Here is a 19,511-nt window from a genome sequence, read left to right as displayed (position 1 = left end):
GATCATTTGACCTGAAATCGTGATTGGGAAAGGCTGTAGTTTATCCATACAGTAATAGTCTCAAAAAAGTAATTGGAATTGATCGTAAAAACTTTTGTTCAGCACCAGGTGGTGCTATTCTGCTTTTTTTAAAAATCTGTGAACTACTAAAATATTTACATTTTAAAAGAATAACTTCTGATTAAAACTAAATGAGTGAGAAAAGTACCTATTTTCTCAAGCTATGCGTCAGTTGTGACTGCTTTCAGTGGCATTTCTATATTTAACAAGCAGAAAATTCTCAGCAGACCTGATAGGAAAATTTAAAACGTCTTTAGCTTTTAAAATAATCCTACTTACCTCATAATTAAACTAGTTATATAAATTACTTAATCCATAAAAACTCTACATAAGGTTTTTTGGGAGTTTCACATGAGAAAGAAAGTTCAGCTTAATCCAAAAGTGCCAGTTGCAAGGTGGCACATACAAAGTATGCATATTTGCTTGGAAATTTTTAAATTACAGACAGGCTGCCTAATCAATATTCCATAATTTTCCTTTCCTTCATAGTCAAATAAGTTTAATACACAAACTTAATATTGCTATTATATGAATATATGACAGAATGATTTTTGCCATGGGTTACTGTCAATGATTGTGACATAAACTGCATTGTCAGCCCCAAACATTAATTAGCATAAGTTCTTTACAAGTCAAAGTATTTCAAGTAAAATTTTTGCATGCTCATGTAAAACATAAGTTGCCCCTTTTTATGGTTCTCATCTATTTCTCAGAAGACCAGAGGATCGCAAATAGTATTTACAGACAAATTTACAAGACCTTTATCAGCTTTGGTTTAACAAAATCTAATGATGTTTTATCAGTCTTTGCAGTATATCAATAATCTAATAACTTTTAGGATAGCTTTTTCAATTAGACTTAGACTCTTCATTAGAAAAAAAAAATCTTAGAAGAAGTAATAGGAATCCAGCAAATTATTTGAAAGGTCATGAGGTAGCCACATGTTGCCACCTTATTCCCACTATTCTACCAACTGAAAAGTCTTTGCAGGGGGGAACTGATAGATTGATATGAGATGAGTGACATCATTCTGTGCTGCTCTTTATCACTTACTCCTTGGACTAATAGTTTACTTGTGGACTATTAATTCTCATTTCCTGGGGTTCTTGTATTGCTGACTTCACCAGTTTGTCAAAAGCATTGCCTTCGTGGCTGGTTTTGAAGGGATCCCAGAATTACAGGAAATTTGTTTGAAAAATAAACTGGATTTTCCCTCTTGCTGCTGGAAGGATGAACTGAAGGCAGACACAACGACACACACAGTATTTAGCGCCCCTGCACTCTGAGAAGGACAGATCATTAAACTCAGCATTGCAGAGCTAAACTTTCTGCTCTCTGCAGTGTAGTGCTGATATAACACACATGACTTAACAAGACAACACCTCGGGGAACCCAGCTTTTTCCATACAGACAGAAAAAAAGGAGCTATTCTTTAAGTGATGCAATAACACCAAAATCTCTGTGTGTGCTTTGTTTTGTTGTTTTTTTTAATATGCATCTAGCCTCAATTAGAATAAAAGGCAAATCCAGAAGCAGGTGTCCATATTTGATCCTGTCAGAAGTGAAAAGTATAGTAATGCCTGTGCTTGCTATTATATTGATAGCTGGTTGTGAAAAGGAAGCAGAGCCTGGAAACATCTCCTTGGCACAAACACCCTACCAACCCCACTCCTCAATCCTTTTGATGCAGCAACAGACGAGGAGTAGCAGCCTGAGTGTGCATCTTTTGGTGAGTGAGAGCCTATCCTGTTATCTGACAACAAATATCCTCTCCACAAGCTTGCCATCACTATCCACCATTAATCAGCAGAAGATCAAGTAATACTAGAAATAAACCACTATAGGCTTGAAGAATGTTTCTATATAGAGTGGCAGAATTTATGCATATTCACTCTTTATGGGTCAGGATTCTGAAGAACTATATTCACTAATGCAAATCACTACTTTTTACTAATCTTTGCAGTTATTCTTAAGTTTTTAAGATAATAGAAGCATATTTGTGAATGAACCCACCTACCAGATAAGGCATTGTGACACAGAACTGAACAACCCAGTGCAAATTGATCAGTTTCCTTTATGGGTTTTCATCCCTTGTGGTAAAGTATAGCCCTTGCTTGCCTACTACATCCAAAGATAAACCATCTCCTGTTTAAAAGTAAAAGGTAAACTACACATTTTCCAATCAGATGGGAAAAAAAATAAATCCTTAGGCTGCCAAATCTCAAATCTGTTTTTTCAGAGGAGTGGAAAATGTGGATCCCTTCAGTTACCCTAGCTTGATGCAATAGATACGTGAACTTGACACTCAGCTTGCCACAGTTCATAGCTTGGCATAAGAAAATAAATGAAAGTAAATGGGGACTTAAATTAGTATGCTGGACCAGGAGTTACAGCTAGTAAAATGCATTCTCAGTGCCTGTTGTGCCGCCTGTTACAGAGGTAGTTTCATAAGCAAGGAGGTGAGGAAGGATAGAAGAGCCAGGAAAATAACCTTGTGCTCAAACAACAATTTGTCATAGCCCTTTGGGAACTGAGTATAGTCTGGGAACTGAGTACAGTAAGGTACAGTCTCCCTTACTCACAGGTATAATCAAGCAAAAGAAAAAAAATTATAGCTTTTTCTATGAATTTATCACCACGTTACGAGCAAAAATGATCCAAAAGAGATAAATCCTCCAAATCCTCCCTGCTCAGCACTCCTAATTTCCATTAAATTCTTACAATCTTGTCACAACTTTTGTCTTACCCAGATTGAGTCACAGTCAACCACTTCCATTCAAGCCTCATATTTAACCCATCCTGGGCCAGCAGCCCACAACAGCCTACAGTTGCTACCGCTAAGATATCAGACTAGGAAGTATGTGCTGCCTCGAGAGGAGGGGACTGATTAATGACTATCTATTATTTGCCCCTCCAAATTCAGTGCCACGAATGGAGTCTCTTTGAAAGATTTCAACTATCCTCAGAGTGCTAACATCACACAGCTAATAATATAAATGACAAATCATACATCTGAAGTAACAATAACCTGATTTCCATCTTGTGCAGCCAATGAAAGCAGGTTAGTCTTTGATCCCTAGGCACACTAAAGCTTACTAGCCAAGTCAGGGAAGTCAAAGATCGTCAAATATAGCAAAAGTAGCTTTACTACCTCCTTTAGTCTTTTCCAAAAGGAGATTATGATTCAAAAACTTCTGAGACTGTCAGCATAGGAAATAGTTTCATCATCAAGAGCCTAACAACTGTTTCTTTAAGAAAAAAACACACTACAATCTCAGAAAGAGATCTCTGTCATATGCATAGCATCATAATCCTTTGCTGTATCTTTTTTTATTATTATTTTATATCAGAAGCACCAGAATTGCTCTTAAACAAAGCAGGAGGGCTTTCACAAGGCAGTTCAACTGGCAGTAAAAGCACCACAAACGGAAGGGGAGCCCAGGCATACTGCAATTATTTTGTATGCAGAGTGCCTGTTAAAATTCTAGTTTGTTGTCATTGCTCTGTTTTTAACCTGGTTACATTTCCTTCTTCCTCGATCCCTAATGGTTTTGTTTCTCTGCATTACAGAACTTTTAAATCTTTCTCCAGTTGCATGCATTTCATTGGATTCAGGAAATATGCTGTAATGCCATGTTCTCTATATGTAGTTAGAGTTAAATACAAGATCTGACAAACTTCAAATAGAATGGTGACCCTCCTTTTTCTGTCGCCTGCGGTGCCATGCTGAAATATTGCAGAAAATACAATGAAATGGCACTTCGTATTTTAGTGAAACTTCAATCTGTGAGACTCAACTAAAATAATTCTTGTAAAAGCCAAAGGTTGGGGGATTTGCAGAAGTTATGTTAAAGGATTAATCCTAGCTCAGAACTCTAACTTAAGAAACTTATGTGCAGCTTAGGAAAGATAAATATATCCAGGGAAAAAAAATATATGGCTCGGAAAGTATCCACTGTATCACTTTTGAATTTCTACTCCTCTTTAATTTTCTAGTTGTGTCACCCATAAATATTGAGCCTAGGCCCAATGTTTTACACCAAAGGTGGTAAAATTTGTAATTTATATCTAGAAAAACATTCTATTTGATTTTAGAATTCGTAATTTTGCCTGTTTATCAGCAGCATGGTGCTGGATCTGTCATTTCATAAGCTACAAATACAAATAAGCTACAAAAACAAAACCTAAGTAACCATTTTTAATTTTGGCATGTTTTGAGCTCTCTTTATTTACATTAAAATGTTCTAGTTCTGCTGAATTGCAAGCAATTGTAATAGAGATCTTCACAAGACGTTTTAAGCCCATGTAAAAGTACAATATTAGTAGCAGATGATATTATTAAGCTCAGCATTAGGTCAGTAGCTGTAAGAAACACAAAAAATGTTCTCCCGTGAGAAGGAACCCAGGGACAAAGAGAAGCTGACAAGCATCTTGGAAAGGCCTTCTGGCAATGCAGTGTCATTTTGATGGTAATATTTGGTAGTTTTGTTGTGTTCTACCAGTAAATGCCAGACCTAGAAGTGGGTTTTGTGTTGTCCTGAGCGAACTGGGAAAACACACCCCTGTTGTGTACAAAATTAAACATCTCTGCTCCCTCAGGGAATAAAAATAACACTAACAGTGAAAAAAATATAGCAAAGTAATGCAGCTTTTTGCTCTGCTGCTGTTACATAATGCTGTTCTGAAAACCACATTGTGCAGGACTGATGGGAATCTAGCGGTCCAGATAAGTTGCTGAAGTCCCAGATCTACATGAAATTCTAGCCTAAAATTTATAGCCTCAGTATGCCTGTGTAGGCTCTTTTGCCTCTCATTTGCTTGGGGAAAATACACACAAGTACTAGCAGCTCTGGCTCCTAATCATGCTGCTGTCAGATGCTGAGCTGCCAAAGGCTGATTAGCTCAAAGAGGAGTTACAAAATATTTTTTGATTAATCAATGCTAATTTAAGCATCATCAGATCACCTTTGCTTTTTCTTTCTTTTTTGTTTTTTTAAATTCAGCACGTAGACAGTTTAAATGACCTGCAGTGTCTCTTCCACACTTTCATAGGGCTCAGTTACCACAGCAGACAGGCTGTGAAGGCACAAAACTAGCTATCACTATGACCAGGAGGAAAAATTCTAACCTTGCTATCTGATCCATACTTCCAAGAACATTTGTATGTGAAATATTCAAAGCTTCAGCTCACACACTGCCCACTGGTGCAGGCACTAGAAGCATGGATTGTGCCTAAGGGGTTTCTTAGAGTGATGGGTATACAACCACCACGCAATTTCCATCAGCTTTCTGAAATCAAGATGTGGGTATTGCAAGTTCTTCTCACAGTGCCCACTGTGGAAGCATTATGCTTATTTTGATACTCTACATCTCAAGCTCCCCCAGCCACTGCTACTTACACCCAAAACCCTGGCATACCCTCAGCTTCCCTAGCACCATAGCCCTGGTGCTGAAGATGAGGACAAAGGTTTTATGCTCACAACCCTAGACAGTACTGCTTCTGTCGCTTACCTCAGTGGGTAACGTGGTTCCCATGTCTTTGGCAGTAGTAGATTTCAGAGGAGATTGACCATCTCTTGAAATTTCGACCTGGTATCAAAGAAAGAAAGAAAGCAGAATTTTAAAAAAGCAGAAAATGGTAAGATACCTAAATTTTAAAGTCACACTAATTGGTGAGAATCCCAGTCACAGACTCATAGTGATTATGCATTCAGCCTTTCCAAACTGAGCTGTTGTCACCGTCTACTCAAGCCAAAGTCTTCAAGACAGCTAAAGCTGTTATTCCATGTAGTGGCCAACATCCCATGGAGCTGGGTGTTAAACGGCTTCCAATTTGCTATTCATTCTGTATGACACTAATGTTCCTCCTCTTAATGGTATTTCTGGGAAACTACTTCATTGTTGTGTTGCTATAATTATCTCAGACACAGTAACTGAGAGAAACTAAAACTGATGCTCTTAATAACCGATTGCAAGAGACCTTATTAGCTATTGATCTTAAATCACCCATAGAAGAAAATATGGAGGAGATGACCACACCTTAAAAAAACCTAAATGTTAGAGAAAACCGATTGCTTTGTAAAAGGGAGCAGAGAACATAAATGATGGCAATTCATGGGTAAGAAATAAAAATAGCAAAGATTTGGGTCACACCATTTTTGTACATTCACATCCCTGTTCACTCAATATACTGAATTTTGCAGATGGGAAACCAGTAAGGAGCCCTGTAATCAGTAAGCATCTGAAAGCGCTTGTAATCACTGTTTTGTGAAACAGGGAAACAAAGACTGGATTAGGCTTTGTGAGACTGATAATTTTTCATATTAACACTTAAGGCAATAGAATCAACTAGGCAATAGCATTATTTTAACCAACAGGAAAATACGTGAGGAAAAACTGTTTTCTCACATAATGGGAGCTGTGGATGCAGCTCTGGGGGGGGAGAAAAATCTATGGTTGTAGTTAGGAATGATTTTACCGCATTTATATGAAACTTGCGTTTTCAGGGTTTGCTGGCTCCTGAGAGAAACACCACCCTGCAATCGCGTGATGCACCCCCCTGGGCGGCCGGTGAGAGGTGTGGGGCAGACCCCACGTTGGGGGCAGGCAGCAGCAGGGCATGGTGTGGTCGGGACCAGTCCCACTGTCTCCCCCAGCTGCGCGGGACGCGTTTCCCGCGTGCCCCGCGGCGTGGCGCCGGCGGGCTCTAGGACCGCGCGGGAGGCGCGGCGGAGGCGGGCGGGTTGAAGGGCTTCCACCTGCCCGTTGCTGCCCGCAGTTCCCGGTGCCGCGGGGCGGGCGGCGGCGGGGCGGGCCATGAGGGGACCGCGGGCGGCCGCGATGTTCGGGGCAGGCAGGTACAGCATCCCGCGGCCCGTCACCAGGAACCTGGAGGACCTGGACTCGGTGCAGAGCGTCCTGCTCCACAGGTCAGTGGCGGCGACGGGGAGGCGGTTGACGGCGGCGCCCCGGGCGGGGGGACCCGGCGGCGAGAGCCGCGGGGCGGAGGCGATCCCCCGGGTCTCCGGGGAGTCTCCTCTCGGCAGCCTTTTGTTGTTGGAGACAGGAAGCGAGAAGGGCCGTGTCCCTGCCGCCCCTCACCTTCCCCGGGGCGGGGGAGGCGCCGTGCCCGCCGCCAAGGGAGGCAGGGGCGGCCGGGCGGCGGGAGCGGGGGCTGCCCGGGACTCACGGGAAGGGACGGGGCTGCTGCCCGAGGGGCACTGACTCGCCCCTGGGGTTCCCCCATCTCCTTGGGAAGCGGTGGACCTGACCTTCAGGTGAGGGGAGCTCCCCTGATGCGCTTCGGGAGGGTGCCCCGCAGCCCGTGCGGGACTGCAGGGGAGCCCGGAGCTCCGTCCGCATTTCTTACACGTGGAAGGAAGCGAGCTGCCAGAGGGAAACTCTGCTGCGCTGATTCCCTACACGTTTTGAACTCTTCCTTAAGGGAGGGAAAAGAAAAATATCTTCACTCGCACCTAAATCCAAGATGGGCACTCCTTAGGCTGGATGTGCAGGAGGTGCTCTGCATGAGAAGAAGCTGCTTTTTCTTTCCCCTGCCTTCCCCATCCCTAACGTGCAATTCTCCACAGTATCGCCCCACAAAGAAATCTCGACAGTAAGATCTTACCCAATAGACCCGTGCAGGACTTTCAGAGCCACCATCAATGCTATTTTCTTTGCTCTGGCTGAGAGCCGCTTAAATTTTACAAGGAAAACACCATCCCATTCAGCAGTGTCCAAGAGAGAGGCTCATCTCCAGTTGTTCTGTAAAGTGCCCGTTTCCTAATGTGTTTTCTCGGCTACATTGATTTATTTCCTACTGCAGAGAAAAACTGCACTCTCCCACTGCCAACCCCAAACAGCTCTTGCTATGGAAACTGGCAACTAATTATTAACTCAGCTTCTCTCCAGCTCAAAGCACCAAACTGAATAGTCACTTAAAATCCGTGCTTGTGAGCACTGAGGGTGAAAACACGGGGAGCACAGCAAGGAGGGCACGCCGGCATCAGCCCGTTCTGCCTTGCGCTCTGAAGCCACTTGATAAGCAATAAATGTGCCCAAGGGCTCCCAGGGCATCCTCTGGTATCTGAAACACTCCACATGCATTTGTCAGGGCCTTAGCAAAAAATGTTCCATTTCAAAGTGGGATTGAAAACATGCTGCCCCATGGTGTTGCTTATATTAGTACACTTTCGGTGTAATAAGGTACTATTCATACTGGAAACATTTGCATATTGACTGCAAATAATGGTTTTCTTTCATGCTTGACGTGCCTGCTATGCATAGCAGGTGATCCTAAAAAAACCGCTGAGATTTCAAGAAGTAAAAACAGTAGGAAAGATCTTATTTGAAATTACTGCGTTTCATGCTAGAGGGAACTCTCTTAAAGACTGTTTTCCAAAAGAATGGGCTAAACTAGTCTTCCTGAATTCTTCATGGCTGTCTTGTGTTGGTTTTATGTTCTTCTGAAATATTTTCCATGATCCAAATGTGTAGAAGGAAGTTGATACAGAGAGCTTAGAAAGTCATGAAGAACAGTGTATTTTATTTATTGAGCGCTGAAGTTTTTTCTCACAAAATTTTTGTTCCTTTGGTCACAAAGGTAGCTTTCATTCTCTGTTTAGTCTGTTTATATGTAAATATCCCAATTAAAATGACAGTGCAGTGTCACTATTCAATTCATGCCACTTTGCTGTGGATGGTCTCTATGCAGTAATTCATGTCAGAAAAGCTGAGAAGAGAAGATTTTGTAACCTCAATCTTATTAATGTAATTTTATGTAAACCTTGTAATCACAAAATCTTACTTAGTAAGGAATGCCTGTGAAGCGTGCCTTTTGTCTCTTAGGTAAAGAAAGACTTTGGCAGGATCAAGGAAAGCTATATTGTCGTTAATCTTGAAAAAAAGAACATATTTCTGTCTCGTTTTTGCTGATGCTGTGCACTGGGGGAATAAAAAATCAATAGGAATCAATAGCTGAAAAGTCTGGAATGTTGCTCTTCAGCAATCCAGATTTTCTGTTAGTTTTCCTTCAGATGTTTGAGCAAAGCAGGTGTTAGCAGCAAGAAACAGAAGTGTTAAACAAAAAGGAAAATATTTTCCTCTTGGTTTCATCTGCTTGTAATGTATCATGTGGTATCTGTAACGGATCATGGTATGTTTGACCAGTTGTTGATAGAGCTTTCCTGGAAATATTATCTGATTTGAAAGCAAGCAGAAAGGAAAAAAAAAAAAAAAAAAAAAAAGTCACTTAGGCCTCCTTATTTCTTTATCAATAATGAAGAGCTGTAATTTGAAGCATGGAAGGGCAGGGGGAAGGCAAAGAGACACTTAAAATTCTATTGAATAGGCAGTGTAAGAAAGACAGATTCAACTATAGTCCAGGTATATCCAGTCAGATTTGTCTCTCAGTATTATTATGGCCTGTTTATACTGCTTACTCCAGGAAGCTGGCAGATCCAGTCATTGGAGAATTCTCCCAGTTGGGAGCACTGTTCAGATAGCACAGAGACAGCACTGTTGGGATTTAGCAGGGGGAATGACCCTGAAGAAGACGGAGAGATTGCTGAAAAATCAGGGGTCTGGTACAACTCCTGGATAGTGCATTGGCACCCCATGGGCGTATCAGGTGGCATTGACCCATGGCAGAAGGAGCATTGGTTGGCCCCAGTATACCAGAGGCATAACACTGTCCCAGTTTTCAGCCCTGTGTTGACAAGAGCTCAACTACATCCAGGAGTCAGGCCCAACATGCCTGCTGAATCCGCATCGGTGAAATCAATCTGGCACGTCATCAGTGAATCACGGGTACTGGTAAAAGTTCTAAGATCAGGCATGAAATACAAAACCCAGCAGGACAAGTTCAAATAGTCATAAGCACTAATCCCGAAGTTCCCTGTGCTCTACAATCTAGCTGCTTGGAAAGACTATAATATCTTCTCCAGCCTCATTTCTTCATCATCAGGTTGAAAAAAACAGCTGTCAGTATGTAACAATGAAAAAATATTAGTAGTTTATGTTGGGCAGTGGTTGGAATAGGGGTTCCTAAGTATCCATGTAACAGTACCAAAAAATAGAGTTACGCCCCAGTTATTTTCCTTCTTTATTAGAAAGGACCAGAATATCTCTTTGGTGTGTCCTACATACTGTCTCTTTTAACTACAGTCTACTCCTGAATATAAATGTGGATCAAGGTAGACTGTTATTTTTAAAGCACAATAGCTTTTGAAGCGCGTTAAGCCAAGAAAGTAACAAGGAACTCTTGTTCTGAAATGAATTTCCACACATGGATTTAGTTCCCTGCAGGAACAGCTAATCAGAACAACCTTAAAGCGAAAGAGAGTGCTTTTTAATTATCCACTTTTAAATGCTCATTAACCAGTTGTCTAGTAAGGGTGAGTAGTAGTATTGATGCCCTGTGGCAAATGTTTACCATCTGCTTGTTAATAACAGCAACCTAGCGTAGAAGGCTTATGGGCTCCTTAGTGAGAAGCATCAGCCCAACTACTTGGACTAAGTGTCAAGGATCTGCCAGAAGACAAATTATTTCAAGTCTTTTCCTAATATTTATGCACAAGAAATGAGAGGCTTTCCTCTCAAGAGAGCTTGTGTGGGAAAATCTGTGTCTTCGCTAAAATAAAATCCTGCTGTGTGAGATATATTATGTCTTGCGATCTCTTAATTGTTCCCACAGCAGCAAAAATTCTACATTTATTTCAGAAAAATACTTAGGTGACTCCCAACTACCTGTCTCAGTGGACTGAAATCTTCCATCATCCTTTCTTTCACGATATGGTTATCCCTATAAAATACAAGTAGTGTTAGACTGCCGCCTCCTTTTTAGAGAGCCTGTGTTTCTCACTTATTGAGCAAACAACTGGAAACAATTAACCAACTCTTGAACTCAGTGAAATTTAACATAACTAACACAGGACCATCTGGCATAGACTATCACTTCTCTACAGAAACACTTCAGTGTGCTTTTCGGTGTATTAAAAGTGCTTGCAAATATAAGCAGAATTAGGGAGGGCGGGACAGTGTATCTCGTCTACCTCTATTACATTTCCAACTTCTGCAGTATTCCTTTTAGAAAATCGTAACTCTTGAGGCTCTTTGGGAAATGCTGTTTACACAGACTATTTTGTTTTCACAAAGTAAATTGTTTGGAAGGAACTTGGGTACTTTAAAAATATTTTTTCCACCTGTTCTTCTGGAAGTGATCGAATGAAAGTTGATGCATGTCTTGCATTCTGACAATTGGAAACAACCAAATATCTGAAATTTTTTTTTGTGTTGGTTTTTTTTTTTTTTAAATTGTCTACCATGCATGGATTATATACTTTGTGTGAAGTGGTTGTTGCCAGCTCAGATAGGAAAAAACTTAACCATATCCTGTCCTAAACTGAATGGAACCACAGTAGAACAAACTAGTTACTTTTTCTTTAGGTAGGGCATGTTTCTGTCCCCTTCTTTGGATGGGTTTGTAGCCTTAAAATCCACGTAACAGTGATTTAGCTGTAAAATCAGGTCTTGTACAGGCACTCCAGAATGGCCCCAAAAATTAATAGAAGTATCTTTACTCCAGTCAAAGCCTTAATTAAAGGATATGAGTCCAAAATATTTATATCTGTTAATTCACTTGAAATCATACTTACTAACAAACAGTTTCAAGCACAGGATCTCATACCAGGATCTCTGTGGCTCCTACATAGTGCTCCAGCACTATAAAACCTCGCTGCTGAAGCTGTGCAAATATCCCACTGAGCAGAGATTAAATCCAATGCATTAAAAATGTTCCAACAATTATTCTCCATCCCTCTCCTTATTCACCATGCATGTCCTGATAGGTTTACTGACATAGCTACACAGCAAGTTGTCTGCAGGGTTGCCATGGGTCTTGTTTTTCACGGATGTGAATAATTTAAGTCCTGAAAACAGAGTAGGTTTTTTTTTCCTCTCGACTGTGCATGATTGTGCATTTGTAGACTGTATTGACTGCTTTAAGGTGCCAGCTCATCTAGCTTGTTTGTATCTGCCTCACATCCTTGCCTCTCCTCCCTAACCTGTGTTCCTGACTGACCTAGAGAGAAGTTATCTTAGTGTCTCACAACTCTTCAAATGATTATCATAACATAAAGCACAGAAGTATTCCACTGCTAACCATTCGACTTGTTGAAAATTACTGCTTACCTCGTGTTTCTTTCTCCCAGTCAGTTTCTGATTATAAGCTACGCTTCGAGGCTCGCCTCAGGGCTAAGAGTTTCATTAATAGTCTCTTTTATGGGACTGTTGCTGAGACCTTGATATCAGACCACTAAATAAACAGTCTGTTCTTCATTATATGTTCCACATTGACCCAAGGAAAGACTTTGAAGGGCCGAGTGAGATTCAGCTGTTTGTTTTGAAGAAATAAACAGGGAGGTTGGGCGCTTTGAAACGTTCACTGGTGTTCTTGCCAGCCAAAGGAGGCAGGCAAAAATGCAATGTACCTCCTTCCCGGGGCGGGCAGCGTAATTATTGCATATCGAAGCCTGGTGTTCCGAGGCCCGTTACCGGCGGCGGGGTTCTCACAGGCGGCGCCGCGACCGTTAACGGTCGGCGCGCGGCAGCCCCGCGCGGGCCCCGCCCGTTCAGGCTTCCCCCCCGCCGTCTCCATGGCGCCGGGCCGGGCCCACCAATGGGAAGGGCCGGGCGCGGGTCACGTGCCGTCCCGGCGCGCTGGGGTGCGGGTGTCATGGCGTCTGGGGGGCACGGCGGGACCCTGGCGGCTGAGGGGATGGAGCCGCCGAGGGGTGAAGGCGTTGAGAGCGCGGGCACCGGCGGCGGCAGCAGCAGCAGCAGCAGCGAGAGCGGCTCCTGCGCCACCTCGCTGTCCGCCAGCTCCGAGTAAGGAGCGGGGCGGCGGAGGGGGTGGGCCGGGCCGGGTGTTTTCCCTCTCGTCAGGCTGCCCCTCCGTAGCGGAGCCCGCCGAGGAGGCGGTGGGTGGCCGCGGCTGAGCGGGAGCCCCGGCCCGTTGCCGTGTGCGGTGCCGTGCTGGTTGCGCTGTGTGAGGCAGAGCCCTCCGAGCGGGGCGGGGAGCGGCAGCGTTAGCGCAGCCCCCGGGCTGACCCCTCTGGCCCGGCCGGGCCCTGCCTGAGAGGGAGAAGGGAGAGGGAGACTTGTCTCCTGTGTTTATACATGCTTCAGCATCACCCGTGCAGTCTCCCCGCTTTAGTGGGCTGCCTTTTGGGAAATGGTAGGCGAGATGACAACTGTGTAATACCAATACATATTTTAAAGTCATATATGCATCCACAGGGCTCTTGTTTTGTTTTTGTTTTTTTTAGGTATAAAAATTTATTCTCCGTCTGTATCCTGCATTAAAGCAACTCTGCTTGACAGTTCAAATGTGTATTTCCAGGGCTAATCAATGGCATTTTATTTGGCATGTTATTTTCATTATGTAATGCAGTGAAGAAGATGATTTCAGTGGGAGAGGTTTGAAGCGTGTTGAAGTATGCTTTATTCTCTAGTTGTCCCATATCTCTAGCTCAGTGAGAGACAAAGCTGTTGGATGTACACCTACCTTATCTTGTTCCTATGTTTATAAGCCAGAACTTGAATGTAATACATTTCTGCCTGAAGCAGTGCTTTTTTTTTTTTTTCTTTTGTGTGTGTTTGGGTTTTTTTCTTTTCCAGTTCTTTTATCTGAAATGCCTTTATACGTGTTCAGAGGATAAAGCTGTGTTCCACAGTTTTCAACACGAAACTCAGTGTATAATACTGATGGATAAATTGAAGCACATCTTTTCTATCACTGCATCGACAGAACTGTGAAGCTTTAATTTTAGGTCCCAGTGGTTTCTTCCAGCCTTCTGAGTACAGAAACAAGAGGCTGAGGTGTGACTTGTAATGAAAAGGGGGGGAGACACAGAGTGTCTCACAGTTTTGCAAAGTGACAGGTACAAAGAAAGGTCTCAGCTCCTTTAAGATTATGGCATTTATTCCTCTGTAGATGATCTGTATGTGGTTTTATAATCAGACGTATTTGATTAAATTCAAGAAAGGAAAACTTTGGGAATGTTTTTCTGAATTAAAAGTTACAGACTTCCAGACTAAACTTCTGACAGTTGAAACTGTGCTGCTTGATACCACAGCTCATGTGGACAAACCAAGACACACCAAGGAACATTCAGGTGAGGGTAGAAATAGGGGCGATAGGAGTGCTGCTTTGTCAGACCCCTGTGATTTTATGCAAATCCTATTTTCAGATAGAGCTGTGAAGTGAAAGCTTACATACGCCATTGGGAAAGTAGTGTGTGTGTGTAGGATCATAATTTTGTCTATTTCAATGAAGTTTCACATTTGCTGTCACTGTCAGTACCTGCGGTGGATCAGAGCCCCTCTGGCAGCCACAGCTGGTAAGAGGATGGCAGCTTTGCGTATACGAAATTGACGCTGCAATATGAAGCTATACTTTGTTGTTGCATAGGCAGAGGTTTTGGAAAACTAAGGATTATGATCATCTTAACTTCTGCAAAGTATCATGGGTGGAACTTAACCATATAGTGCAGTAAAATATTTACCCCTTGATTTCTTGTTTTCTTTAATTACTTGAAAACAAGGCTCATAGGTGTTAACTGTTTATTGTTTCTGAGTTTCCTTGGGTGAGAACAGTCTTCTTTTGGTTCAGAATCAGAAATTGGATCCTTCATTTCTTGTATATGTTTGTTCCATGCATATTTTCAGTTGGCACAATTTGTCAGACATTTATCCCAAAGAACAAATATCTGTGTAGGATCAGTGAAACTGCTCTTAGAGGAATGCAGGTCTTCAAGACTTTTAGATCCATTGACTGAAGCTTCTAGACCTATATAGAAGCTCAGGTTATTGTGTATGTGCTTGTTTTGGCACAAGGGAAGAGAGATGGAAGTGAGACATTTTTACTTTTTTAAATTATATATATATATTTTTAGCTTGGTTTAAATAAATTGTGAAACTACAGCATTGGGATAAAAGCCTGTCATCCTTCGTGCAGAATTCTTGTTTCAGACTCTGCTGTTTTAGATGTCTGTACAGATCTGTATTCAGAAAGTGATAGTTCTTTTACAATATGCTCATGAAAACAACTTCAAGGAGAGCAATTCATGCCATTGTGACACTTCTTCAATCTACTGTCTTCACCAGCTTATTTACACAGAGTGGCTTTGCCGTATGTGCTCCTTGATGAGCCTTCTCTCTGGAGTGTTTCTGTTTGGGTCAACCCAGTGTAAACACCACACATAGCCTGTTCTTATTGTTTGTTTGTTTGTTTGTTTTTCCCTGGGTTCATATAGTAGGTTCTAATAAAAATGGACGATGAAACTGGAGAACATGAGTGTATCAACTGACATCCAAGCTGAAATTTTGACATCTACATCAAAGAAGAAAGAGATTTTCCAAAGAGCACAGTCTCTTTTAAAGAAGGAATAAAAAGGCTATCATACATCACTGGAGTTTCTGCTAATCCAAATGTTATTTCTTTGTAAACTTCTAATGTTTCCTTTATCAATGTTGGTGTTTTCCAATTTTGCTTATCAGAATGCAGGAGTTTGGGTTGGTTTGTGTTTTTTTTTTTTTTAAAAAAACAAACTACCAAGGAAAAACTCTTGTTGTGTTATTTCTTACATACCACCTTTTGAAGGATGTTGGATAACTGTATGGCCCAAACAGCCTTGAGGTGTTGTTATCATGCTATTATCATTCCTTTTTTTTTTTTTTTTTTTTTGAGTAAGATACTCAAGATCCTGATTAAGACTCTATAGAAGATGCAAACTCTGACTTACCCATGACCATCAGGAATAGCCAAATTATCACAAGTGATAGCTCTTCTTTTAGAAATACTGACTTGGGCAAAATAATTAATAAATTCAGAGGAAGTACGTGATGTTTCTTCCTCTTGGCAACATCCATAGACTTCTGTAAGTCACTGGGGTTTCAGGAAGAGAATCATGCCAGTGTTTTCTATATTCTTGGTCTGGCCCGATCCTCTGTTTGAGTCCTTAAAGGTGCTGTGGTGCAGTGTTTGTATAATATTCCCTGTTCAGCTAAACTTTGAAACTGTATAATTTATCTATGTATTCAAATTAATGCTGTATTTGAAATATATAAAAATAGTTTTAAAGTTGCAAATTTTATTTGTTAAAACTAGCTAGTTCTAGTATAAAGTGTATGAATGTATGTTAGCTTTAAGCAATTAATGATATTAATTATTAGGTAAGTCTCCATTCTAGTTTTCCCTTACTTGATTTGTATCAATGTGGTCTCAGATTAAGGGAGACCTACATGTCATTTAGTCAGGAAGACTGAACTGGTCTTGTCTGTTCCTGAAAATAATCCATACAGAACATCCCAGGTGTTCCTTACATTGCCTGCTAATGCTGATTTTTCGTGTATGATCAAAAAGCTCTCTTAATATTTAGTTCAGTACTCCTACTTTGAGCGTTACTGATCCTCATCCTTCTGTAGTAACACCCTGGGGTTCATCTTGGGATGCGGGAGTGCACCATTTGGCCTGTTGCCTCTCAGCTCTCATGTTTTGTTTGGGTCTTTTCTTTGCCTTTAAAACATGTTTATAAACTGCTTACTATTTGTCTCTGTGCTCTGGGCTTGTTCCAGTTACTACATCTTTCTTAAAATGTACTAGCCCAAACTGGACATGGTTGACACATTGCCATTGCCAAAATAGGACAAAAAATTTGTTGTGCTGAGCAGATGGTGGTACTGTTAATACATCCTGTAGTCGCCTGGTCTTTTCTTTGCAGCAGTTTGTTGCTGGTGACTTCAAGTGATCCGCTCCAGCTGCTAGAATCTTTTCTAGTGCTGCCTCTACTTCTATGTTGTGTATTTTTGCATGGGAGCTGGAGTATGCTATTTTGATTTTGTCTTAAAAAATGTTACCTAGGTTTCGTCTTGAGATTTTTTTGTTGTATTGAGGTGATTTTAAAATGTTGATCTTGTCTTTCCAAAGGTCTTGCAGTAGAATCCTTACTATAAATCCCTAAGGGGAAAAAATAATGAGGGAGAACAAATAGGATGGCTTTTTTTTTTCCTTGGAAAGACCCATCATGCCCTTGAATGTAACTACTAATTAAAACTTGTACATGAAAGAAATCATTTGGGACAGTGTTTTTTTTGTTTTGCATTCAGAAAAGGAAATGTTGCTTTTTGTAATGGCTGTTTTATTGTAAGGCATTTGAAGAAACTCTTTGACATCCAGGAGGGATGCCTTTCCTTGCCGTATCCATCACTTGTCCAAGAAGAGCTGTTACTCTTATGGCAAACTTAAAGCAGTTGAGCTTTCAATATTCAGGAAGCAACACTTTTTTTCCTTTTTTTTTTTCCTTGCACTCTCCCTATCTCCTCCCTTCTTGAAGTAATCAGATGTCACTTGCATAGCAGTCTTCCTTATCAGAGCTGTCACTGATCGTCATTCTTTTTTTCACAGTGACCTTGAGCCTGAGTGGTTGGATGGTGTGCAGAAAAATGGGGAATTATTTTATTTAGAACTGAGTGAAAGTGAAGAAGAAACTCTGCTTCAGAACAGCTGTCCAGAAATGCCAGCAGTGAATCATGTCAGGTTTCGCGAAAATGAAGCTGAAGTTATTCAAGAAGGATCACGAAAAGAAAGAAAGTATGAACTGAAGAAATTGGCCAAAATATTAAAAAAGAAGAATCTTTTACCAAAGCATTCTAGTAAGAAAGGCAGTGGAAGCTGTAATGTGCACCTCACCGGTCCTACTTCCATATTGAAACACCAGTCCGCTCAGAAAATGGGTGTCACTGTGCAGCAAAAATACAAAGATGTATATGTTTATGTAAATCCCAGAAAACTGTACAGTGCTGGAGAAGATGAGCAGCAGAGGCTGCTGGAGACTTTAGTAGGGATTGTCCATCAGTCTTCATGGAGCAGCAGAAGAGCAGAAAAACAAGGCAGGAAGGATAAAGTCATCAGAGGTGTTGGTGAAGAGAAGCTTGTAGTACATGGCTTGGTGCCAGGTAGATCAGCAATGAAAACTGGCCAAATCTTGATCGGTAAGTAATTGAATGAATAGTTAAGTTTTGCACTCTTCCTTTGAAATGATGACTTTTAATACATATTTTTTTTCTTTGAGGTAGCTGACTTGAATACTCCTGAGACATAAGCACGCATTTACAACAACTACTTTGTTGTTCTTGAGGTGTTATTTTAAATTAATGTTATTGCATCTGATGTTTTATTACCTGTTCAGTCTTACTATAATACTGGTTTAAGAACGTGACAAACTAGAAAGCGTTGATATAATTAGAGATGACTATCCTTTAACAGTACAGGCATTGAGCAGCTTGAACTTGGAAAAACAAATACCCCACCACCACCTTCTTTAATGTAATGCAGAATTTCCTCTGTAGATAAGTGGGACTGGGGAAAAGCTGTGGTCTGCCAAATATTGTATTTTTATTCTTTTCCACCCCATCCCCCTTAGATAAAAAGCTTTACTGTATATGCTTTAAATGGATTTTGTCCATAAAAAGGAGGAAAAAGTATTGAGTAAGATATATTCGTATGTTAGAAACTTTCTGCATAGCCTTGTTTGGATATTCTTTTGTTTAGCAAGTGTAACAGCTGCTTCTTCAGCAGTTGTGATCTGAAGGCCTCCAACTACATCATGGAGCTGCAGTTTGAGGAGGCAGGGAGCCAGTATAGCAGCTCTCCCTTTTGTGTTGGTTTGGCTCGTCAGGCGCTTCCATGAGCTGATGCAACTAAATAACCTGGCAGAAAACTAACCCAGAGGAAAAAATGCCTGTCTAGTTTTTGCTGGTGTAGTAAGTTAAATTTGGGTCACAGAAAGGCTGACAAGCACTGGAGCATGAATAATGGAGGGGAATGAACTTCTGTGGCCAGTAGTGAAGGAGCAGAAATAACCCCACTTCCAGCATCAGGAGGCCATTAAAAGGACTCGGGGCTCACAAGACCCCAACCTCAGAGACAGTAAATGTGGAACAGCTCTAGCCTACGCCTGTGGAGGGTGGAAGGTTGTTTAATTACCCTTGAAGTTGGCCCCTTGTATGGAGAGAGCAAAGATGTGATGTTGGTTAGAAGATCATGAAAATCTTAATACTGTAGTAGCACAAATCCCGCAAAGTCAGCATGAGTGCTTTTGAAATTCCAATGTTGTGTGTGTAAAAAGGCAAATCGTGCTTTGACTCGCTGATTCTTCTAGCACGTGTTTTTGGTAGGGATGCTAAAGAATACTCCAGAGGGAGAATTGGATAACTTTCAGATTTTACCAGAAAGAACTGATTAGTCAAGAAGTGGGGGATGCAGAATGAGGGGAAGGAGGGAGTGAGTTTCAGCTTCATCTGCTTACTGGTATTTAATCTAATTAGTGTAAAAGTGGGTATTTATAGCCTGTAAGTTAATTTGGGGACACGAATTTGTATGTAACTGCATG

At 41.4% G+C, this 19,511-nt stretch overlaps 1 protein-coding gene across 3 annotated transcripts in view; it reads left to right on the top strand.

The window, feature by feature from the left end:
- Positions 1–6,881: 6,881 nt before the first annotated feature.
- INTU (inturned planar cell polarity protein) overlaps positions 6,882–19,511 on the top strand; it is a 51,396-nt gene continuing 38,766 nt past the window's right edge. The window contains exons 1-2 of one of the 3 annotated variants that reach the window (XM_014950004.1): positions 6,882–6,989; positions 17,525–18,111. In XM_014950004.1, coding sequence (XP_014805490.1) covers positions 6,901–6,989; positions 17,525–18,111 — 676 coding nt within the window. In that variant the 5' untranslated portion in view covers positions 6,882–6,900. Of the gene's footprint in view, positions 6,990–12,806; positions 12,946–13,186; positions 13,295–17,524; positions 18,112–19,511 lie in introns of those variants that run through there. The other 2 variants (XM_014950003.1, XM_014950005.1) reach the window with 2 other exon arrangements.

Source organism: Calidris pugnax, unplaced genomic scaffold (assembly GCF_001431845.1).
Source record: "Calidris pugnax isolate Ruff unplaced genomic scaffold, ASM143184v1 scaffold42, whole genome shotgun sequence".
Taxonomy (NCBI): domain Eukaryota; kingdom Metazoa; phylum Chordata; class Aves; order Charadriiformes; family Scolopacidae; genus Calidris; species Calidris pugnax.
Note: the sequence above shows the minus strand (reverse complement) of the source record. Positions and strands in the feature narration are given on the sequence as shown.